Here is a 25461-nt window from a genome sequence, read left to right as displayed (position 1 = left end):
ATGTTGGCTTTACTATATTAATGGAATAAACTCCAAGACCCCACTAAGAGTGGTGTGGCGCAAAATAAGGAAACTGAGTGGAAAATTTGTTGCGTCACCATTACCCTCACTAAAAATAAATGACACTCTAATCACAGAGCCCACTGAAGTTGCCAATGAGCTAGGAAAACACTTTTCTAAAGTTTCCAGCCCTAACAATTATTCTCCAGAGTTTCAAAGAATTAGGAATTCTGAAATGTGTCTGAAGTTTGATTCGGGAAAATCTGAACCATACAACTACAAATTTTCCCTAAGAGAACTTCGTGAGGCGCTCTCCTCAAGTGAATCCACAGCTCCAGGTGAGGATACAATCATATATGAAATGCTGAAACACCTCCCAGATGATGCCAAAAAATATTTACTGAAGATTCTAAACAAAATATGGGAAACTGGAATTTTACCCAAGGACTGGAAAATATCCATAATTGTCCCTATTAAAAAGCCTAATAAAGATGCTTCCCAAGCCACCAGCTATAGACCAATAGCTCTTACCAGCTGTGTATGTAAGCTGATGGAGAAAATGATAAATACTAGACTAGTTTGGCACCTGGAAACCAAAGGATTACTATCTCAATTTCAATTTGGTTTCAGAAAAAACCGCTCCACCCTTGATCCCCTACTGAGGCTGACCAACCAAATCCAGCAAGGATTCGCCAAACAGTGTCAGACCATTGGCATATTTTTTGACTTGGAGAAAGCATATGACACTACCTGGAGAATTGGCATCATGAAACAACTGCACAAGATCAGCATATGTGGAAGAATGATCAGGTTTATATATTCCTTTTTAACAGACAGACTTTTTAAGGTAAGAGTGGGAAACTCCTTCTCCCAACCTTTTATGCAGGAGGAAGGAGTTCCCCAAGGAAGCATTTTAAGTGTAACACTTTTTTCAGTGGCAATAAATAATGTGGTTGAAAAAATCTCACCCCCTATTAAATGCTCACTTTTTATCGATGACCTTGCAATATACTGCACAGGATATGATTCCTTGTCTGTATGTAAACATTTGCAAAGGTCTATTAATGCTATTACTAAGTGGGCTGATGAGAATGATTTCAAATTCTCCTCTTCCAAAACAGTTGCAATAAGATTCACCAGGTGCCGGCGTGTGGAAGAGGTTCCCACACTTAGTTTAAAAGGGTCCATCCTTCCTTACGAGAGTGAAGTTAAATTTCTGGGGATGATTATTGACCATAAATTAACATGGACTAGCCACGTAAATGCCCTAAAGTTTAATGTTAAACAATGTATGAATATTTTAAAGGTTGTTTCTGGATTTAGTTGGGGGGCTGATAAGAAATCCCTTCTGAGGCTATATGACTCTCTGTGTCGATCTAAGCTAGACTATGGCTGTCAGATTTATTCCTCAGCCTGTAAAACCAAGCTAAAGGAACTGGATGTTGTACATAACATGGGGTTGAGAATATGCTCACAGGCTTCTAGAACTTCGCCTTTTGAAAGCATATATGTCGACACAGATCATTTACCCCTTGATCTAAGAAGGCAAGAGCTAGGGTTGCGATACATGGCTAGAATGAAAAGTGCTTCCAAAAATCCCTCCTTTCAAGCACTAAAGGAAACAGACTCTCGAAGTTTTTCTGGTACAAGATCTTCTAAACCATTCCAAATTCGACTGAATGAGGATGTTAGGAATAATCATCTTAAATCCCAGAAAGTCCTGGAAGTAGAATATCCTGTAAATCCTTCATGGCTTATCCCAGAAGCATCAATATGTAAGAAACTGTTTAACAAAAAGGACTGCACTGAAGAAGAGATTAGGGGAAAATTCTTAGAGCACGATGTTACCCATACTAATTTTACAAAAATCTATACAGATGGATCAAAGTCAGATAGTGGTGTTGGTTGTGCTGTTACCCTTGGTGATACAGCATACACAGCTAAATTACCTGACTCTGCATCAATATTTACTGCCGAATTAACAGCCGTAGTCTCTGCCCTAGATTTAGTTTTTCAAAGTAGTGACTCTAATTTTGTCATATACTCAGACTCTAGAAGCACCTTAGAAGCTATTAAAAAATTTAATAGCTTTCATCCATTAATTCAAAAAGTTCAGGAGTGGCTTTTTCGTATATATTGTCGACGTAAATCAGTCTCTTTCTGTTGGGTCCCTTCTCATGTGGAGATTCGCAGAAACGAGAGGGCAGACAGGGAAGCGAAAGCTGCTAGAGCTGCTAGTATTTTATCAGAAACCTCTTTCAGAAAAGTGCCTCATACAGATCTAAAAGGTCCCATTAGATCTTATGTTTTAAGTAAATGGCAAGAAAGGTGGACTTCTCCTCTTCTTGCCAATAATAAGAAATACAGAAATATTAGGGATAATATACTACCGTGGTCTTCGTCATTCCAGCTTGACAGATGAACAGAGGTTATTTTAACCAGATTAAGGATTGGGCACACTCGTCTAACCCATCAGTTTATTTTAGAAGGAAGCAGCCCTCCAGAGTTTGCTTACTGTGACGAGGCACTAACAGTGGAGCACATTCTGGTGGTCTGCCCCAGATATTTTAACCAAAGGGAAAGATATTTTCAGGGTAAATCCCTGTCTGATATTTTGGGAGATGAAGCAGATATTTCTGCTATCATCTCTTTTTTAAAGTGTATTAAAATTTTTAATATTTAATTTATTTAATAATTTATTACATCATGTAGAATTTTAATTACATTAAATTTTTTATGTATATATCACATCATTCATTAAACTTCATACCCTTATTTATTGGTCACATCACTTCATTTTATTTATTAATAATTTTCTTCATGAATTCATAACTTTAACATAATTTATTTTCTTTCCATTACGGCGCTGAATGGCCTTGTTGGCCCCAGTGCCTGGGCTTTTGCCCTAAATATCATACATCCATCCATCTCTCTCTCTCTCTCTCTCTCTCTCTCTCTCTCTCTCTCTCTCTCTCTCTCTCTCTCTCTCTCTCTCTCTCATTCCACACTTAGTCTTTGCTTTGGGAGGCATGGCTTCTGCCTTGGCTTTGGAAATTGTGAATTCGACTACAACACTCTCTGAGACTGATAGCTTCTTTTGATGCCTCACGAACAGAAGAAAATTTACTAAGATTAGAGAATGGCAGTGACTGGCTTAGTACCCACATTTTACAGCATCAACTACAGAACAGGTTTTGTTTATCATGGTAGAGGTTGAAAGTGGAAATTCTGTAAGGCTTGGAGATAGCTTTGGGCACAATTACTGAAAAACCCGTACCTCCGAGGCTGCTTGATAACCTCACAGCATGAAGTTCTAATATCCACTCAGTTTATCACAAACATGTTATTTTATTAGAGTCTGTTGTACATCTGGTATAACCCCTAGACATGCTAAACAAAGCATGAAAATTCATCCATCTGATTGCCTATGCATCTGGACTCCAGAGCACTCCTGATGGTAGTTTGAGTCTTTCTTTGTGTATATGGTTTTCCTTACATTTCTTGTAATCTTGCTCCCTGAAAGTTGTGATTGTCTATGTTCATTTTGATGATTTGTCATTCATTAATAACAATCATCCTTAATTATGCATTAGTTAAGTGTATAATTCATTAAAAAACATCGTTTGATTTTTGTTGTGACAGTTGCAACTAGGTTAACTTGAGCTTTGTTATAGGATTTTTTTTCAGGTTTTAATATAGTATTTTAATATAATATCTAAATCTACTAACACATTAGTGGACCCCACTTTTACGCACATCACTTTTTCATATTTTACTTTATCACGGATTTTTGTGGAACATATCTTTCAATTTTATGTGGGAACTTTCACCATTCACGAATTTTTCTATGGACAGCATATCTAAAATTACATACTAAGAGAGAGAGAGAGAGAGAGAATTGAACTGACGCATTGACGTCATAGTCTAAGCACAGTAACTAGCTGGGGACGAGACAGGGGAGGAGAGTAAGAATGTGTTGCCTACGTATGAAATTCGGGTTTTAAATATTTTTACGTGATTAGAGATGAAACATCACCAGTGATAAAATATTCTCATGTACTGTTATAATATGTGTGTGATAATCATAGTTAACTAAACTTGTAATGAATGAAATACAGTACAATAAATCAGACAAAGCAAAAAGTATGGTAACAACTACATACATATACGTTTATTTTCGTGTTTTTTTTATGTTTATGGTACAGTAATTGATATTTCATTAAAGGATATGTACAATACATCACTGATATATGGTAGAGAGAGAGAAAGAGAATACAGTACTGAGATTCTGTTGTCCGAGAACTTGCGTCTGTTGGTTTTGAGTTGCCTACATATTCAGATTTTAAATATTTTTAAGGTGATTAGATCAATACAATAATACTGTACAGTATACATGGATTCTGTAAGTGAAAAGGGATTTTGACAAAGGAAAAATCTATTTCTGGGGGAAGACCTGTGTCACCCAGTGAAATTGGTTCCATCAAGCACATTTGTAGGTATAAGAATTGCTAAATATACCAGAGAAAAAGCTATCTAGAATGGCGGGGTTACTACCCCAAGTTCGCTCATCTAATATAGATGTCGGTATACACAAAGGGTGAGTGTTGCCACTGCCACAGGCCTCGGCCCTGTAGAGATCTCCAATCTCAAAATCCCGGAAAGTGAGGGGCCGTCATATATCCAACGCCCATCACCCAGCCAACCAACACCTCAGCCGCCATCTTAGCCACATTCCAGGTTAGCACCCCCCCCCAAGCTAGGTATGCCATTCAGGGGGGGAAAGAAGAATAGGGGTGGGTCACCGGGTGACACAGGTCTTCCCCCAGAAATAGATTTTTCCTTTATCAAAATCCCTTTTCTGGGTTCGACCTGTGTCACCCGGTGAAATCATAACAGATTTAATCATACAAAGCTTGGTGAAACCCCCTGACAACTACTGTGATGGAGATAAATAAAACTATCCGTAATTACTGAGTTTTAATTACCCAAGTAGCAAAAACAGGACATGATTAATAATACAGGATAGGACATGGTTAATAACATAGGGCATATATACACAAAATATTGGTTAACACCAAGACACTTAAATGCTAACAAAAGGGAATAAAAGTAATATACAACATGGTCAGGAGTCAGGCTGTGAAGCATGCCTGACCTAAGGATAGACGGCAAGATGAGTAAACGAGGCAGGTAGGCGAGAGAGGAAAGGGACAGGATAACTAAGATTGCATAGGTTAATCTAGGGCAGAAGGGACAATACTTCCTGCAGCCACTGTGGAAAATTTTAGGGCCTCTAGAGATTTAAGATAGTGGCATTTGAATACTGATGGTGATTTCCAACCCGTATATTTTTTAAGATCCTCAAAGTTCATATTATGAAAATAATTAGTGGAGGTGGCCACTGCTCGGATATCATGAACCTTAGGTACTGAATCCGGGTTAGCTTGCTTAATAAAATACAGTATTTCTGGGCTTTGACCTGTGTCACCCGGTGAAATTACCATCTAGCACATATTTCTAGGTAAATTTATTGCTAAACATACCAGAGAAAAGCTAAATGTAATGCTGGGGTTACTACCCCCAGTGCGAGCTCCATAAAATGGAGTCGTATATAGGAAAGGGTGAGTGTTGTCACTACAACTCAGCCGCCATATTGGCATTCCATTTTAGCACGAGCCAGCACCTTATTGTACATTTCAACGGTGTGCTTCGTTTGCTTTTTCTGTACGCTGGCATGGCTTCCGTTCAGGATTTTACTTCATCTAAGTTGAGTACCATCTCCCTTTGAGTTTTTTGGCGTTTTGAGACCTTTTATTTAACCTCTAATTCGATAATTACGGGGTTGAATTAATTCGATAATTACGGGGTTGAATATGACACCGGTCTCGGCCGCCTCTCTCTCTGACCACACGTGACCTTCAGTCTTCGTTTGGTTTAATAGTATGATTCTGTCCCTTTGCTGTATGATAATATGTTTTATCTATGTGTTTTTTACATATTTTCATATTCACTCCTTGTCGGAGTCATTTTATTCCGAATTACCCCTTCCCTGGGGAGGCGCGGGTCCTCGCTTATCGTAGGCTATGAGGTTTCCCCCTCACGCCTTTGTGATCATAATTCCATGTTCTCCTTGGACCCATTCCTCCTCCAGCACACGGGTATATTCTCTGAGATGGTGCTGTTATGCTAATTATATTTGCTAATTTTTACGTTAACGGATGACATTTATATTTTTGGATTAATATTGTTGCGCTTGAATGTAAGGGTCGGCCATTATTTACCATCCGCGTCCCATATGTCGCGAGTGGTTTGGCCCGCCCTTCTACACGAGTCCTTTTATTATTTATATTCTGTACGGATATATATTATTTACTTTATATTTTTACATTGTTTGGTTAACTTTTAAACTTTTAGTGTTACTTTAGTCAGATAGTTCCTGTGTTGGGTCTCCTAGGCTAGTCCTCCTTGCCGCTGATCGGCTTCGGAAGGTTAGCTTAGGAAGTTAGGCTCCCTTACGGCTCTTTGCTCCCTACTTCCCCGACCAGGTCGTTTTGAGGCTTGGAGGGAGACATGGGTGTGTAGGAGAGTCCCACGTTCTGAGCCCTCCTGACGGTATCGTCTGGTTCGGATGGGGGTTATTAGGCCTATGATTTTCCCACCCTCTCCCTATTTTGGCCTACCAGCTCGGACTCTCGGGTCTTCGTAAGGTTAGGCTAGAATAGCGAGGGTCTTCTCATTCGTAGCCTACTCCTGTCCGAGCCGTCGGTGTCGGGGCAGGCAACCTGGCATCGTGTGTCTCCCTCTCTCCTCCCCCATCTTCCCACCTCCCCTTCCATCCCTCGGCTTGTCTTCCTACCCGTGTAAAAATTGTCATTGAGAAGCGAGCCTGGGGTAGAGGTTGCTCTGAGCCTTTTTCGATCGCTAGCCTAACAAATCCCTTTACCCCTTCCTTTGCATTGGGTGGTTTTCCCTAGTTCTCCCCGCGCCAGGACGCTGATCTCTTTGACCGGCATCCTATGGGAGTTCTTTGGTGTCTAGGGGATGCTTCCCCACCCCTAGCCACCGCTAATTGATTACCACCACTTTGCAATTCCTTAGCATTTGGAGTGTAACCTAGTATTCTCCCCGTTTGGTAGTCGTTCTCCCATGATCGACACCCCGTGGGGGGTTTATCGGGCGTCCAGGGGTGTCCCCACCCATCTGGTCGCTGCCGTGAGGTTCCTCCACTTGACTATTCCCTACCCTTTCCTAGCATCAGATGCGTGACCGAGTTTCTCCCTGCCCAGGGTTGTCGCTCTCTTTAAGACCGACACCCGTGGAGAGTTAGTTCGGTATCCAGTTAGAGTTATCCACCTAACTGGCCTCCGCCTCTCGTGTCCGCTCTTCTGCTAGCTGTTATTGTCCTTGTTTTTCCCTGTTCAATACAACTGGAACATCGACCATATACCCTGGGAATCTGTCTTGACTTTGGCCAGATCCTACCTCCGATGAGTTTGTCGGGTCTCCTGTTACCCCATCTTTAATGTAACCACTCCGGTGGGTATGGTGTGTGGTTGGACGGCGCTCACCCCGCCTCCGCCGCCACCATAAGTATGGTGTAACTCAATTCCCCCGGCATCAAAGCGGAGTTTTATAATCAGTGTATCATAACCATTGTTTTTTGGCAAGTACTCGTTGTTAACCATTCCGTACTGTGTATTTACCATATCTCTACCGGACTGTGTCCGGAAGTATTTATGCAATCCGTTATTTTGTTTATGACGCATGATCATAGGTTAAGGTTTTCTAGTAGCACCGGAATTACTCCGGCGGTCCTTAACATTTTCACTCATGTATCTTGTATATCATTCCCCTAATACCGGAATCAACTCCGGCGGTCCTTAACATTTTCACTCATGTATCTTGTATATCATTCCCCTAATACCGGAATCAACTCCGGCGGGTCTGACTGGACCATTTGCATGCTCCGTTAGTCATTTTTAAATTAAGACTCATCTCCGGCGACCCTACTCCGGCGTGCCTTATTAGCATACTCATGTATCATCTGTCCACTTACAGATGGTACGTTGTCAGGAGCATGGGTGCACGGCAGTCCTGCAGCAGCCCTGTGGACACGAAGTGTGTCGATCCCACTCCGGCTGCGCGGTCCAAGTCGGGGACCTGATCGTCTGGCACCCTGACGGATGTGAGGTGTGCTACGCTCTTTACGAGCGAGTGTTGGATGAGTCGGTAAGCTACATGTCCACTAATCGTTATTCTCTCTTGAGTTTGTGGCCTTTATTGATATATATATATGACAGTTGGAGATTTCGTTAGTAAGCACTCCCCTCCTTTTAGGCTGACCGCAGCTCCCGCGACTCTTCGCTGTCGACCCTCAAGACCTGGGTCAGTGGTTTCGGGAGGAACGTCGCGTCGGGGAAGCCCTACGTTCTTTCAGAGGAGATCTGCAATCTCCTCTACCCCGGCGCCCAGATCTCAGCGGCCGTCCCGGCGGAAGTAGCCGCCCCCTTGATCGCTGGGATCCGTGAGATGACGGAGCCCTCCCATGAAGAAGAAGCCATCTGCGGAGAGGTAGCGGAGGAGGTTGCGGCGATCAACATCAACCTCGAGCCGATGAGCGTTGACCCGGACCACCAGGTTGCAGGTAAGGGGGTAAGTGAGGCAGATGTTTCTGATCCTCTTTTCAGCTCTCCTTCCTCTTCTGTTTCTTCCTTCAGAGGATTCGAGAAATCCTCTTACCTTGAGGACAGGTCAAGGTCTACTGTCCCCAAGGTAAAGTCTGTGAAAACCAAGACCTTATCAAAGTCCTTCAAACCCCAGAGGTCTCACCCCGGAGCTCCCTCGAAGTCGTCATGGTCCCCTAGCCCCGTGCCATCTACGAGCAAGGCTCCCCCCTCTGGAAAGGGATCAAGATCTAGGCAAAGTAAGGCGAGTCCCCTCGTCCTGACTTTGACCCGGAGGCGTTCGCGGAACTTCTTATGAAGAAGTTCGATAAAAGGGTGGAGGCCAGGATTAGCGAACTCTCCTCCCAGTTGGCTTCGGGCCTGAAGTCTTCTGACGATTCTCTGAAATCCCTAGCAGAGAAGGTACAGACCCAGCAGAGCTTGCTCTCTGGGTTTATGTCTTGCTGCGAGCAGCGGCTCAGTCTTACGCTGTTCGAACGCTTCCGGTCTTCCTCCCTTTGATAAGGGAAACCCTTGGTGCCTGGCTCTTCATGCTCCTCAGCATGAAGATACCCTCACCATTGAAGGACTGGGTACTCGCAGGTTGGAGGAGCTGGAGTTCTTCCCACCTGACCTAGTGCCTCCCTACCCAGGCTATGCCAGGCTTACCGAGGAAGCCTGGATAAGGTCGGATAAGGTCCCAAAGGAGACTGTCATCTTTCCGAGGACCAGGCACAATCCACCCTGTTGCGCACGCCACAGAGTGGGAGGCCGAGAACACGAAACTCACCCCTGTCAAAGGGACGTTTTCGATGTTCTCAGTGAGGATGCTATCCCCAACCCCTGCACGACTAAGGTAGCTCTGATTACCAGTCAGGCAGGCATCGAGGGCAAGCCCTTCCACAACTCCGGGAGACAGATCCCACCTCTCTCGTCTTCCCCGGAGATTCTGAATTTTGGAAGGGAGCTCCGGCCACTTTCACGGTGGGTAGGCGCGACCCTGACTGCGCTTCTTCCCTCTTCAGCGAGCAGCTTCCTAAACTCCCGGAATCTCTTCTGAAGGCCGAATCGGAAGCCAAGAGCAGGTTGAGTCAGTCCCTGCATTCCCTGACTTTGGCGGAGGCAACTTCGGTTATCTACAATGAAGCCCTCTTCCAGGTCCTTACCAAATCCCTACTGGCGGGATTCCAACAGGACCTGTACGACTTCATATTGGCTCGTATGAATTGCCGAAAACACATCTTTGTGGCAGCCACTATAAGGCACGAGCCCAATAGGCTCATGAAGAGCTCTGTTTGGGGGGCTAATCTCTTCCCACAGGAAGAAGTAAATACAGTCCTGGCAGAGGCAACCAGGGCAAACCAAAGCCTCCGCTCCCGCTGGGGTCTCCCCTACAAGCAGAAGCCAACGGAGTCCCCCGGACCTCATCCCAGACCCGGGAAGAGGTTCAAGAAGTTTAAGAGACCACATACTCAGACTGTGCTGCAGGCTGTTCCGGTCTCTCCAGCCGGCCAGCCTTCAACCTCTAAAGCACAGCCTCAGCAACAGTATGTGCTGGTACAGCCAGCCCAACACACGCTCGCTTCCCCTACTTATGTGACATCTCCGGCTTTCAACGCTTCATTTGAAAGCCAAGGGGCATTTCGGGCATTCAACCGAAATGCCAGGGGAAGTAGAGCCAGAGGCTCTTTTAGAGGCAAATCGGCGTCTCGTTCCATCTCCCGAGGGAGGGGAGGCCGAGGTAGCAGAGGAGGTAGATCATCTCCCGCCCAGTGAGGCTCCTCAGGTAGGCGGGAGGTTGTATCTCTTTCGGGACCAATGGACCTTCAGTCCGTGGGCCCACAGCATAGTCTCCAAGGTTCTGGGATGGAGCTGGAGCAGAGGCCCTCCTCCGCTAGTCAGATTCCATCAGTCACCGTCCAAAGCCCTCCAGGACTTTGTGAAGGACCTGCTCCAAAAGAGGGCTATAAAGAAAGCAAGGCACCTGAAGTTTCAGGGCAGACTGTTCAGCGTTCCAAAGAAAGGCTCCAGTCAGCAAAGAGTAATCCTAGACTTGTCTCGTCTCAATTTATACATTCAATGCGACAAATTTCGCATGCTTACAATCTCGCAGGTTCGGACCCTACTTCCCCGTGGAGCCGTAACCACCTCTATAGATCTTTCAGACGCCTATTATCACGTCCTGGTTGCGAGAAGGTTCTCTCCTTATCTGGGGTTCAGACTAGGAAAGCAAGCTTACTCGTTCAGGGTCATGCCATTCGGGCTCAACATAGTCCCCAGAATTTTCACCAAACTGGCAGATACAGTAGTCCAACAACTACGGTCACGGGATCATGCTGGCCGCATACCTGGACGATTGGATAATCTGGGCATCCAACGCCAGCGAATGTCGGAAAGCAACAGCCATTGTAATCGGTTTTCTGGAATCTCTAGGCTTCCAAATAAACAGGGAAAAATCCCGCCTAGTTCCGGAGACCTGCCTTCAGTGGTTGGGAATCCAGTGGGACCTGGACTCACACAAACTGTCTCTTACGCCAGTCAAACGGAGAGAAATAGCCAAAGCAACCAGGCAATTCCTCAAGAACAGGAAAGCTTCCCGCCGTACCCAAGAAAGGGTCTTAGGTTCCCTTCAGTTTGCTTCGGTAACGGATCTGCTCCTGAAAGCCAAACTGAAAGACATAAACAGAGTGTGGCGGAGACGTACCAACAACAGATTCAGAGACAAGGTGTCCCTAATTCTGCCAGTGTTGAGAAAGAGACTCCGGCCCTGGACAACAGTCAAGTGCTTGTCAAAATCAGTACCGCTCCAGTTTCCCCCTCCGGCATTGGTAATTCACACGGATGCTTCTCTGAGCAGGTGGGGAGGATATTCTCAACACAAAAAAGTGCAGGGAATGTGGTTCACTATGTTCCATCAGTTCCATATCAACATTCTCGAAGCAATGGCAGTCTTTCTAACCCTAAAGAAACTGCGTCCAACCAGACTAATCCATATCAGGTTGGTTTTGGACAGTGCAGTAGTGGTGCATTGCATAAACAGAGGAGGCTCCAAGTCGAGCCGGATCAACCAAGTAATGATAGCAATATTCTCCCTAACAAACAAGCACCGGTGGCATTTGTCAGCTACCCATCTGGCAGGAGTCCGGAATGTCATTGCAGATTCTCTGTCCAGAACAACTCCGCTGGAGTTGGAATGGTCCCTGGACAAAACATCATTCGAGTGGATTTGCAGTCAGGTACCAGGTCTCCAGGTAGATCTGTTTGCCACAGAAAGCAACCACAAACTTCCATGTTATGTGGCCCCCAACCTGGACCCTCTGGCTCACTCCACAGATGCGATGTCAATAGATTGGAACATGTGGCAGAGGATCTACCTGTTTCCTCCAGTAAACTTGTTGATGAAAGTTTTACACAAGCTCAGGACATTCAAAGGTCATGTGGCCCTGGTAGCACCCAACTGGCCAAAGAGCAACTGGTTTCCTCTTCTTCTGGAGCTGAAACTCCGGTGCATACAAATCCCCAGGCCAAAATTGACACAAATAGTACAAACTCAGACTGTGTCAGCTTCCTCAAGAATTCAAAATGCCCTAGCTTTATGGATTTCATGAAATTCGCAGCTCAGAAAGATGCTAACATTGACCCTGTTAATACACTGTTCTTAGAATCAGACAAAAGGGAATCTACCCTCAGACAATACGACTCAGCAGTCAAGAAATTAGCATTATTCCTGAAAGAATCTGAAGCTAAAGAAATGACCACGAACCTTGCAATTTCGTTCTTCAGGTCATTATTTGAAAAAGGTCTAGCCTCTAGTACTATTACTACAGCCAAATCAGCTTTAAAAAAGATATTTTTACATGGCTATAATATTAACTTAACAGACTCATATTTTTCATCAATTCCTAGAGCATGCGCTCGTTTGAGACCAGCAACCCGCCCACACACGGTTTCCTCGTTCTTAAATGACGTTCTTAAATTAGCATCAGATACTGATAATCAGAAATGTTCATTCTTAAGTCTGTTAAGGAAGACATTATTCTTAATCAGCTTAGCCTCAGGTGCCAGAATTTCTGAGCTGTCCGCTCTCTCTAGAGAACCGAACCATTTCGATTTCCTCCCGTCAGGAGAAGTTCTGTTAGCCCCGGATCTCAAGTTTCTTGCTAAGAATGAAGATCCACAAGATAGGTGGTCCCCTTGGAAGGTTATCCCCCTTCCACAAGACCTGTCATTATGTTCAGTCACTGCTTTAAAGGCTTATTTAGACAGAACCTCTAATACAACATCAGGCCCTCTTTTTGTTAGGGAAGGTGGAGGAACTATTTCTTTGAAGGCCATCAGACAACAAATCTTGTACTTTATTAAACAAGCTAACCCAGATTCAGTTCCAAAGGTTCATGATATCAGGGCGGTGGCCACCTCCACTAATTATTTCCATTATATGAATTTTGACGATCTCAAAAAATATATGGGTTGGAAATCACCTTCAGTGTTCAAACGCCACTACCTCAAATCTCTAGAGGCCCTAAAATTTTCCACTGTGGCGGCAGGAAGCATTGTCCCTTCCTCTGGTGATCACACTTCGCATTCCTAACTATTCTGTCACTCTCCCTCTCGCCTACCTGCCTCGTTTACTCCCCTTACCGTCTTCCTTGGGTCAGGCATGCTTCACAGCCTGACTCCTGACCATGTTACATATTGTCTGTTGTCCCTTTTTGTTAGTGATTAAGTTATTTATAATCATGTTCTAAATTACTGTATAACATGTTTGCTTTGGGGTATGGTTCCCCTGACTTGTTGTTCTCATGTTTTTTAATAGAGATTTTTCTGCTTGGGTAATTAAAACTCAGTTTTAATCATAGTTTTATTTCTCTCCATCACAGTAGTTTTCAAGAGCTTCACCAAGCTGGTATGTTTAATTCTCTGCTATGATTTCACTGGGTGACACAGGTCAAAGCCCAGAAAAGGGATTTTGACAAAGGAAAAAATCTATTTCTGGGGGAAGACCTGTGTCACCCGGTGACCCACCGCTATTCCTCCTGTTCCCCCCCTGGGTAAAATACCAAGCTTGGGGGGGTGCTAACCTGGAATGCCAATATGGCGGCTGAGTTGTTGGTATTCGGGGAGCTGGTGCAGGCTTTGTAACGGCACATCGCTTTTGGGGATTTTGAGATTGGATATCTACAGGGCAGAGGCCTGTGGTAGTGACAACACTCACCCTTTCCTATATATGACTCCATTTTATGGAGCTCGCACTGGGGGTAGTAACCCCAGCATTGCATTTAGCTTTTCTCTGGTATGTTTAGCAATAAATTTACCTAGAAATATGTGCTAGATGGTAATTTCACCGGGTGACACAGGTCTTCCCCCAGAAATAGATTTTTCCTTTGTCAAAATCCCTTTTGTTGCCTGATGACCTTTAAGGAAAGGGTTCCTCCCTTTTCCCTGACAAAAAGAGGGCCAGACATTATATTAGAAGTTCTGTCTAAATAAGCCTTTAAAGTAGTGATTGGACATAATGACAGATCCTGTGGAAGGGGGATAACCTTCCAAGGGGACCATCTATCTTGTGGATCTTCATTCTTAGCTAAAAACTTGAGATCCGGGGATAGCAGAACTTCTCCTGATGGGAGGAAATCAACATGATTCGGTTCTCTAGAGAGAGCGGACAGTTCAGAAATTCTGGCACCTGAAGCTAGGCTAATTAAGAATAACGTTTTCCTTAACAGACTCAAATATGAACACTGTTCATTATCAGTGCCCGATGCTAATTTTAGTACGTCATTTAAGAACCAGGAAACCGTGTGGGGACGGGTTGCTGGTCTCAAACGAGCGCATGCTCTAGGGATTGATGAAAAATATGAGTCCGTTAAGTTAATATTGAAACCATGTAAAAATATCTTTTTTAAAGCCGACTTGGCTGTAGTAATAGTACTAGAGGCCAGTCCTTTTTCAAATAATGACCTGAAGAACGAGATTGCAAGATTCGTGGTCATCACTTTAGCTTCAGATTCTTTCAGGAATAATGCTAACTTTTTAACTGCTGAATCATATTGTCTGAGAGTAGAGTCCCTTTTGTCTGATTCTAAGAACAGAGTATTAATAGGATCAATATTAGCATCTCTCTGAGCTGCGAATTTCATGAAGTCCATAAAGCCAGGGCATTTAGAATTCTGGAGGAAGCTGACACAGTCCGAGTTTGTACTATTTGTGTCAACTTTGGCCTGGGGATTTGTATACACCGGAGTTTCAACTCTAGAAGAAGAGGAAACCAACTGCTCTTCGGCCAGTTGGGTGCCACCAGGGCCACTTGACATTTGAATGACCTGAGCTTGTGCAAAACTTTCATCAACAGGTTTATTGGTGGAAACAGATAGATTTTCTGCCACATGTTCCAATCTATTGACATCGCATCTGTGGAGTGAGCAAGAGGGTCCAGATTGGGAGCAACGTAACATGGAAGTTTGTGGTTGCTCTCTGTGGCAAACAGATCTACCTGGAGACCTGGTACCTGACGGCAAATCCACTCGAATGATGTTTTGTCCAGAGACCATTCTGACTCCAGCAGAGTTGTCCTGGACAGAGAATCCGCAATGACATTCCGGACACCTGCCAGATGGGTAGCTGACAAATGCCAACGGTGTTTTCTTGCTAGGGAGAAAATTGCTATCATCACTTGATTGATCCGGCTCGACTTGGAGCCCCCCCTGTTTATACAATGCACTACTACTGCGCTGTCCAGTACCAGTCTGATATGAATCTGTCTGGATGGACGTAGTTTTTTCAGAGTTAGAAATACTGCCATTGCTTTGAGAATGTTGATATGGAACTGGCGGAACATAGTGGACCATGTTCCTTGAACTTTTTTCTGTTGGGAATATCCTCCCCACCCGCTCAGGGAAGCATCCGTGTGGATCACCAACGATGGAGGAGGAAATTGGAGGGGTACTGACCTTGACAAACTCTTGACTGTTGACCATGGTCGAAGTCTTTTCCTCAACACCAGCGGAATTAGGGACACCTTGTCTCTGAATCTGTTGTTGGCTCGTCTCCGCCACACTCTGTTTATGTCTTTCAGTTTGGCTTTCAGAAGCAGGTCTGTTACAGATGCGAACTGAAGAGAACCTAGGACTCTTTCCTGGGTACGACGAGAGGCTTTCCTGTTTTTGAGGAACTGCCCGGTGACTTTGGCTATTTCCCTCCTTTTGGCTGGTGGAAGAGACAGTTTGTGTGAGTCCAGATCCCATTGGATTCCTAGCCACTGAAATCGAGCCTCCGGAACTAGGCTGGATTTCTCCCTGTTTATTTGAAAGCCTAGGGATTCCAGGAAGTTGATCACTATGGCTGTTGCTCTCCGACATTCCCCGGCGTTGGATGCCCAAATTATCCAATCGTCTAGGTATGCGGCTAACATGATCCCCTGGGACCGCAATTGCTGGACTACTGTTTCTGCCAGTTTGGTGAAGATTCTGGGCGCTATGTTGAGCCCAAATGGCATGACTCTGAATGAGTAAGCTTGTTTCCTAGTCTGAATCCTAGGTAAGGAGAGAAATTTCTAACCAGGGCGTGATAATAGGCGTCTGAAAGATCTATAGAGGTGGTGACGGCTATACAGGGAAGTAGGGTCCGCACCTGCGGGATTGTAAGCATCTGAAATTTGTCGCATTGAATGTATAGATTGAGACAGAGACAAGTCTAGGATTACTCTTTGCTGACTGGAGCCTTTCTTGAACGCTGAACAGTCTGCCTTGAAATTTCAGGTGTCTCACTTTCTTTATAGCCCTCTTTTGAAGCAGGTCCTTTACAAAGTCCAGGAGGGCTTTGGATGGGGACTGATGGAATCTGACTAGCGGAGGAGGACCTCTGCTCCAGCTCCATCCCAGACCTTTGGAGACTATGCTGTGGGCCCACGGACTGAAGGTCCATCAGTCCCGAAAGAGATACAACCTCCCGCCTACCTGAGGAGACTCATTGGGCGGGAGAGGGCTTACCTCCTCTACTACCTTGGCCTCCTCTCCCTCGAGAGAGGGAACGTGATGCAGACCTACCTCTGAAGGAGGCTCTGGCTCTGCTTCCCCTCGCGTTCCTATTAAAGCCTCGAAACGCCCCCTGGCTTTCAAACGAAGCGTTGAAAGCCGGGGATGTCACGAAGGTTGGAGAAGCAAGGGTATGCTGAGCCGGCTGCATCAGCACAAACTGTTGCTGAGACTGGGCCTTTGAAGTTGAAGGCTGACCGACCTGGGAGACCGGTACAGCCTGCAGCATAGTCTGGGTGTGAGGTCTTTTGTACCTCCTGAACCTTTTCCCTGATTGGGCTTGAGGTCCGGCGGACTCGGTGGCCTTCCTTTTGAAGGGGAGACCCCAGCGGGAGCGGAGGCTTTGATTTGCCTTGGTTGCCTCCGCCAGGACACTGTTAACTTCATCTTCGGGAAAGATATTGGCACCCCAAATAGAGCTCCTCATGAGCCTATTGGGTTCATGCCTTATGGTGGCGTCTGCAAAGATGTGCTTCCGGCAATTCATCCTCGCCACTATAAAGTCGTACAGGTCCGCCTGGAATCCCGCCAACAGGGATTTGGTTAGGACCTGGAAGAGAGGTTCTTCGGTGTAGGTCACAGCCGTTGCCTCCGTCAGACACAAGGAATGCAGGGAGCGACTCAACCTGCACCTGGCTTCGAATTCCGCTTTTAGAAGAGCCTCCGGAATCTTGGGAAGCTGTTCACTGAAGAGGAATGAAGCGCACTCGGGGTCGAGTTTGCCCACCGTGAACGTGGCCGGAGCTCCCAACCAAAATTCCTAATCTCCGGGGAAGACAAAGAGAAGTGGGATCTGTCTCCCGGAGTTGAGGTAGCGGCTTACCCTCGATGCCTGCCTGACTAGTCAGCAGTGCTACCTTAGTCTTGCAGGGGGTAGGGACAGCATCACCTACCGAGAACATAGTGAAAGTCCCCTTGAAGGGGGTAAGCTTAGTATTTTCCGCCTCCCACTCCGTGAGAGTGCGCATCAAGGCGGATTGGGCTTGGTCCCTAGGGAAGATGACTGTCTCCTTCGGGACCTTGTCTGATCTGATCCAGGCTTCCTCTGTGAGCCTGGCGTAGCCTGGGTAGGGAGGCACCAGGTCGGGTGGAAAGAACTCCAGTTCTTCCAACCTGCGTGTACCCAAGCCCTCAGTGGTGAGAGTATCTTCATGCCGAGGAGCATGAAGAGCCAGACGCCAAGGATTTCCCTTATCAAAGGGAGGAAGACTTGAGGCATCCGGAACAGCGTACGTCTGTGCCGCCACTCCGGAGCGCATAAACTCGGAGAGCAAGTTCTCCTGGGTTTGCATCCTCTCGGCTGAAGACTTCCAAGAATCGTCTGAAGACTTTAAGCCCGAAGCGAGCTGAGAGGAAAGGTCATTCATCCTAGCTTCGACCTTCTTGTCGAATTTCTGCATGAGAAGCTCTGCAAAGGCCTCAGGGTCAAAGTTAGGTTGAGGGGGACTCACCTTAACCACCCTGGATCTCGAGCCCTTGGTAGGGGGAGCAGCCTTACTAGTAGACGCCACTGGGCTAAGAGCCCGTGACGACCTCGAGGGAGCTGCAGGATTAGACCTTTGAGGCCTAGAGGACTTAGATAAGCCCTTCGTTTTCAAGGTTTTCACCTTGGGGACAGTAGACCTCGATCTGTCCTCAAGGTAAGAAGATTTCGGGAAACCTTGAAAGGAAGAAGAGGAAGAAGGAGAATTGAAAAGGGAACTAGGAACACTCGCTCCCCCTGCCTCACTTTCCCCCCCTACCATCTACCTGGTGGTCCGGATCGACACTCATAGGCGCAAGGTTGATGTTGATGGCCGCCACCTCTTCCGCCACCTCTCCGCACAGGTTGTCTTCTTGGAAGGGTTGCGTCTCCTCCCGGATCTGCTCAATCAAAGGGGCGGCTACTTCCGCCGGAACTGCGGCTGAGATCCGGGCGGCGGGGTAGAGGAGATTACAAATCTCCTCTGACAAGATGTAAGGCTTCCCCGACGCGACGTTCCTCCCAAACCCGCTGACCCAGATCTTCAGGGTCGACAGCAAAGAGTCGCGGGAACTACGGTCGGACTGAAAGAAAAGAAAGGCTTACTAAAACAATCTCCAACCGCCATATCTATCAATATAAGCAATGAAGTCAAAAGGAGACTAAAGGTTAGCGGACTTGAAGCTTACCGACTCATCCAACACCTGCTCGTACAGAGCGTAGCACACCTCACAGCCGTCTGGGTGCCAGATGATCAGGTCTCCGACGCGAACCGCGCAGCCGGAGTGGGAGCGACACACCACATGGCCACAGGGTTGCTGGAGGACCGCCGTACACCCAGGCTCCTGACAGCGTACCAACTGTAAGTGGACAGATGATACATGAGTATGCTAGTTAAGGCTCGCCGGAGTAGGTCCGACAGAGATAAGATACCTTAACCTAATATGGGTGATGGAGCATGCTTACAGTCAATCCGAATCCCGCCGGAGATAACTCCGGCAGAATAAAGATAATATACAATACATGAATAACATTAAGTTAAGGACCGCCGGAGCAGGTCCGGCGGTAACAGTACACCTTAACCTAGGATCATGCATCATACAACAATTATAATATGATTATAGTATAGTTAAATAAACACCGCCGGAAAGAGTCCGGCAGCGGTATGGTAAAGATATGAGATATGCTGGTTATGATACTCCGCTCTGATTGCCTCGGAAATCTCGTTACCTCATACCTATGGTAGCGGCGGAGGAGGCGGAGAGGAGTTCTCAAAACTGGCTCAACTCTCAACGCCTGTGGCGGAGAACAGGTAGTGGAAAGCGCCAACCAACCGAAAACCATACCCACCGGAGTGGTAACATGTACAAGAACAACGGGAGACCTGACAAACCCGGCAGAGAATGAACCTAGCGGAAGTCAAGATAGTGTCCCTGGACCTGTGTTCAATGCTCCAGCTAACACTGAGGAAAGCGAACAAACGAAACACTAGTAGAATGGCGGAAACCGAAAGGCGGAGGCCAGATAGGTGGGTAACACTATCTGGACGCCGACCGAAACTCCCCACGGGGTGCCGGTCATAAGTGATCGACGTCCCTCGCGCGGGGAGAAGTCAAGGCCACACGCCAAATGCTAAGGAATAGGGAAGGAATAGCAAAGTGGAGGGGACCGAATAGCGGTGGCCAGATGGGTGGGAAACACCCCCTGGACACCTACAGAAACTCCCCACGGGGTGCCGGTCGTAGAGACCGACGTCCCTCGCGCAGGGAGAAACTAGGGACACCCGCCAAATGCTAAAGAATGGGTAAGGAAGGGCTAGGCTAACAACATGAAAAAGACAGTGCAACCTTCAATCCCAGACCACCCCCTAACGTCAAAATTTTTTTACTTGGGTAAGAAGGCTAACAGAGGTATGGAAGGGGGGGGAGAGGGGAAATCCACGCAAAGTCTGGCCACACCCTCCAACGCCGACAGCCTGGTCAGGTGGGGGGCTAAGAAATGAGGAGACCCTCACTATTCTAACCTTACCTTCCAAAAACCAATCGGTCTGGTCAGGTAGGCTAAAACAGTGGGGGGGGCGCCACAAGCCTAATAACACCCTCCAAAAACATGACGGCATGGTCAGGCAGGCCAAGAGAATGAGGAACTCCCTCAACCATCCAACACCCCTCCAAGCCTCAAAACGACCTGGTCGGGGGAGCTAGGAAGCATGAGTGTCATGAAAGGCGCCTAACCTAACTAGCCTAGCCCTCCGACTGCGGACGAGAGGGCTAGGCCAGAATACCCATCAAAGAAACTACCTGACTTAAAGTACTAAATAAAAGTTAACCAAATGATGTGTGAAATATAAAAACATATAAATATATATGCACAGAAATTTATAATATATAAAAGACTCGTGCTGTAGAGAAGGCCAAACAACTCGTGACATGTTGAACGCGGGTGATACGTAAAATGGCCGACCCTAACGCTGAATCATAAAAATTTTTAATCCAAAAATTTACATGTCATCCACCGTACACATCAGGAAAGATCATGAGCATAACAGTACCATCTTGGAGAATGTACCCGCTCGCTGTCAGAGGAAGGGGCCCAGGGAAAAGGAATATTTATGATCAGAAAGGCGGGAGGGGGAAGCCTCCAATACTAGCCTAGATCAGTCATGATACGGGCACCTCACCCCCTACCAGCGAAAGGGTAATTCGCCAAAAAGAACTCCCTGAAAAGGTAGAAATATCTAAAAATATATATAAAATATATAACAGTGTAAAAAACAAGCAGAATCTCACTGCTAAAACCATACGAAGACTGAGGGTCCAATATGGCCGAGGCGAAGCGACCGCGGACGACCGCACCATGTTATTTAACCTCGTAATTACTAAATTAAAGGTCAAATAAGAAGCCTCTATAAGAAAAAACCAAAAGGAGATGGTACTCAACTTAGGAGAAGAAAATTCCTGGACGGAAGACGTGATGTAAGTGCAAAATTCGCAAAATAGCAGCACAAGGGAAAAACACGGCAATGTTTACAAGCGTGCTAAGATGGAATGTGGCTAAGATGGCGGCTGAGGTGTTGGTTGGCTGGGTGATGGGCGTTGGATATACGACGGCCCCTCACTTTCCGGGATTTTGAGATTGGAGATCTCTACAGGGCAGAGGCCTGTGGCAGTGGCAACACTCACCCTTTGTGTATACCGACATCTATTTTAGATGAGCGAACTGGGGGTAGTAACTGGTATATTTAGCAATTCTTATACCTAGAAATGTACTTGATGGAACCAATTTCACCGGATGACACAGGTCGAACCCAGAAATAACATTTTATTGATATTTTGCTGTATTTTTCCATTAAAGGATATGTATACTGAGAGAGAGAGATGGAACAAGAATTTTTTAATAAATTTATGGGAGATGGTTAGGACTAACCACAAAACGGCTAGGTCGAGTACGATGTAAACCAAGTACTTACTGTACTAAATGATTTTTTTATCATAAAATGTATTTGCACATAATCACAAAAATACTAACATGACGTAACAAACCTAGCATTCTGTTTGGAGGAACATGTCCCGTCGCTCTAAACTACCCACGCACAGTGAACTCCCGCCTACTCGCGGTTCCAGATTCCCAGCCTGACCTATTCACAGATTTTTCTGCGGAACATGTACAGTATACACATTACAGTATTCTCGGAAAATTAGCCTATTCGCGGTATTTTTCTTAAAAAAATATTCACTAATTACTGTATTTTCATAATATTTTCTTGACAGAATGCATTTTTTATGATAAAACTATTAAAATACTCGGGTATGAGCATTTTTAGAGGTTTTTTTTTTTGGTGTTTGAACTATCAAAATAGGCACTTGTAAGCATTTTTAGAGCGGTGTCAAGAATTCACGGATTTTAGCTATTCGCGGGGGTGTAGTACTCATCCCCCACGAATACCAGGGGTCAACTGTATTTTAGATATGCTCTATACAGTTAGTATTATCCTAAAATTCATACTGTACAGTAAATATCATTTCAAAATCATCTTACAACACAACAAAATATCAGTGCATTATGCGCAGAAAAAAAAGTATACCTTAGTTTTACCAGACCACTGAGCTGATTAACAGCTCTCCTAGGGCTGGCCCGAAGGATTAGACCTACAGCTTACTGTGGAATCTGAACCACATTACAGTATAGCGAGAAATGAATTCTATCACCAGAAATCAATTCCTCTAACTCTTCATCAGCCGGCCGGAGACTTGAACTCCAGCCTAGCGAATGCTAGTCCACAGCTCTACCAACTCGCCTAACAAAGAATTATCGCAGTATAGTAGACGATGCGCAGAGTCACGTAGAGAAAAGAAAATGTGCTTGTCTGAATTGTAGGGAGTACTTGAGAGTAACAGTTGTAGGCGGGTACATAATGTTGTAAGATGACTTTGAAATGATATCAGGGTGTTTTGGGATGATAGTTTGAAGTATGTTTTTGTTTGAACTGTCAAGTTGGGCGATAGACTGTTAAAACAGGAAGTTAGCGTTTCAAGGGTGTATACACTTAAGAGTAACAGTTGTAGAAGGGTAATGTAAGATAACTGGGTGTTTTGGGATGATGGGTTTGGGTGTATTTTTGTTTGAAATGATATTACAGGCAGTCCCTGGTTATCGGCGGGGTTCCATTTCTGAGGGCGTTATGATAACCGAAAATCGGCGATTTTTGCCGCTTTTTCTGCGATTTTCGGGAGTTATCAGTGCTGAAAAGTGCCGATTTTTGGTTATCAGCGCCTATGTTAGGTATGTATAGGCGCCGATAAGCGGAAATCGGTGATTTTTGGCGCCGAAAATTGCCAATTTTCATTGCTAGACACGCCATAAAACCGGGTCGCTCTTAACCGAGCCCGCCGTTAACTGGGGACTGCCTGTAAATTGTTGTAGTATGATAATTTAAGGTATATATTTGTTTGAACTACAGGTAATCCCCCGTTAAAGGCGGGCTCGGTTAAGAGCGATCTGGTTTTATGGGGCTCGTCTAGCGATGAAAATCGGCAATTTTCGGCGCCGAAAATCACCGATTTCCGCTTATTGGCACCGATAATTTGGTATTGGCGCCCATACATACCTAACAGAGGCGCCAATAACCGAAAATCGGCGCTGATAACTGCCGAAAAAGCACTGAAATTGCATATTTTTGGTTAGCTGCGATTTTCGGTTATCATCACACCCACGGACTGTCACTCGATGGGCCAGAGTTCAATTTCCCGGCCGGCTGATGAAGAGTTAGAGGAATTTATTTCTGGTGATAGAAATTCATTTCTCGCTATAATGTGGTTCGGATTCCACAATAAGCTGTAGGTCCTGTTGCTAGGTAACCAATTGGTTCTTAGCCACGTAAAATAAGCCTAATCCTTCGGGCCAGCCCTAGGAGAGCTGTTAATCAGCTCAGTGGTCTGGTAAAACTAAGATATACTTAAATTTTTTATCATCACACCCTCGGAAATGGAACCCTGCTGCAGGCAGCCCCCGGTTATCGGCGGCAGTTCCGTTCTGAGGGTGTGATGATCACCGAAAATCGGCGCCTTTTCAGCGATTTTCAGGGCTTATCAGTGCTGAAAAGCACGATTTTCGCTTAACTGAGCCTGCCGTTAACCGGGGGCTGCCTGTATTAAATTAGCCATGAACTGTGAAAATAGGCAGTTATGAGCATTTTAGTTTAAGGGGTACAGGGTATTTGGCAGTTACTGTATAAGCATTTTTAGAGGGAATTTTGCATTTCCACGTTGGGTTCTGGAACCTATCCCCCCCAAAAAATTGGGGGTCGACTGCTTCACCTGTCAGGTTGGAAATGTAAAAATAGGTTAAAAACCTGGAAGTTATTGTAAGAACCAACAGCAGTGCAGGGGTGAACTTAGCAAGTTTAGGAGTTGTTAGGTAGTACAGTATGTGTGTAATTGGTGCTTTGTGAAACATTTCGGTGTTTTTAAGAATATTGTTGGGTAGTGCTCTGTGGTTGTCATTTGGGGAGTTGATTGGTTTTAGTGTTTTCATCTTTTATGTAAGTTCTTGTGCATTAACTTTTGAACTCCTCTCCAATTTGTACGTTTTTGGGATCAATAATATTGTTGACAGGTGATTAACTGATTCTGAATTTTATAACCCTACTGGCTTGTTAAGTCAGTCATTCAGTACTAGTAGAACAAAAAAAATTGAAAATGTATTTTTATACAGTATTTTACAATTACAAACCTACTAATTTTATGTATCGAGCTTCTTCAATTTCCTTTTTGACTGGCACACAGACCTTGGTCACAAATCAGTGAAATAGAAAGTTTCAGTAGGGTTGCATGAAGGTTACTGCTACTGAAGGATTCCTTAGCCACCATTTAACCACTGCTCTGCTTATTAAAGTTGCAGTTCGAATCTACCTGCAGCCTTTAAATTTACTTGGTGTTAGTTAAAGTAATGTGTATGTACTTAATGTATCTATGTAATGTTTGTAATATTTTTTTAATATTTAATATTTTTGCATCTTGACTACTGTGAGTAATAGATTCATTTTTGAGTAATGGATTTATTTTTTAGTTCTTTTAGTGTTACCACTAATGTATATTTAAAGCAATGTTTTGTAAATTAGGTATGTGTACCCAATGACGCGCTATGTTGATGAGGACCGTATTGCCATTAAACCAATATCGCGAGAATTTTATGAGATCATAGACACCATATTGAATTCTGAGTACTACACTTCAAATCCTTATGAAGCGTGCCTCTTCATACCACCTATTGATACTCTGAATGAAAATAATCTAAGGAAGGACAAGATTGCAAAGGCTTTGGCAATGTTACCACAGTGAGTATGTCTTTAATTTTTTCAAGGATTTTATTAGTTATGAAAGTTTTGTCTGCCTAAAGTGCTAATTTATTTGTTATGGATTTGGATTTAAGCTGTTTCATTGACCTTTACGCCCTGGAGGTAAAGGTTTTGCACTGTAGCCTTGAGATGGAGATGAATACTGAATATTTCATAAACAACACTTGTTTTGGTTGCTGAGGTATTGTCAATAATATTTGCATAATTATATATGAAATTGAAGGTAGGAATGAACTTTATAAAGAAAGTAGTGAGATACAGGTATTTCCTTAAAATTATGATTGAATAAGAAACATAAACTTGCAGAGTTGCATTTATTTTTGCTGTGTTAGCCCAGGCTAACAGTAAAAAAAAATACTCAGATAATGGTACTCATTCTATTATTTTTACACCAAATAATATAAAAATAGAATAATGACATATTCATATCTATGTATTTATTCATAT

At 44.8% G+C, this 25461-nt stretch overlaps 1 protein-coding gene across 2 annotated transcripts in view; it reads left to right on the top strand.

Moving 5' to 3' along the window:
• The window catches only part of sotv (exostosin glycosyltransferase sotv), a 546319-nt gene that overhangs the window by 137312 nt on the left and 383546 nt on the right, over nucleotides 1-25461 (top strand). For both annotated transcript variants that reach the window (XM_067110140.1, XM_067110141.1), the window contains one exon: nucleotides 24778-24993. In XM_067110140.1, the coding sequence (XP_066966241.1) occupies nucleotides 24778-24993 (216 nt within the window). The remainder of the gene's footprint in view (nucleotides 1-24777; nucleotides 24994-25461) is intronic.

This window comes from Macrobrachium rosenbergii, chromosome 10 (assembly GCF_040412425.1).
Source record: "Macrobrachium rosenbergii isolate ZJJX-2024 chromosome 10, ASM4041242v1, whole genome shotgun sequence".
Taxonomy (NCBI): Eukaryota; Metazoa; Arthropoda; class Malacostraca; order Decapoda; family Palaemonidae; genus Macrobrachium; species Macrobrachium rosenbergii.
The sequence above is the reverse complement of the archived record's forward strand: the minus strand, read 5'-3'. Positions and strand labels throughout refer to the sequence as shown.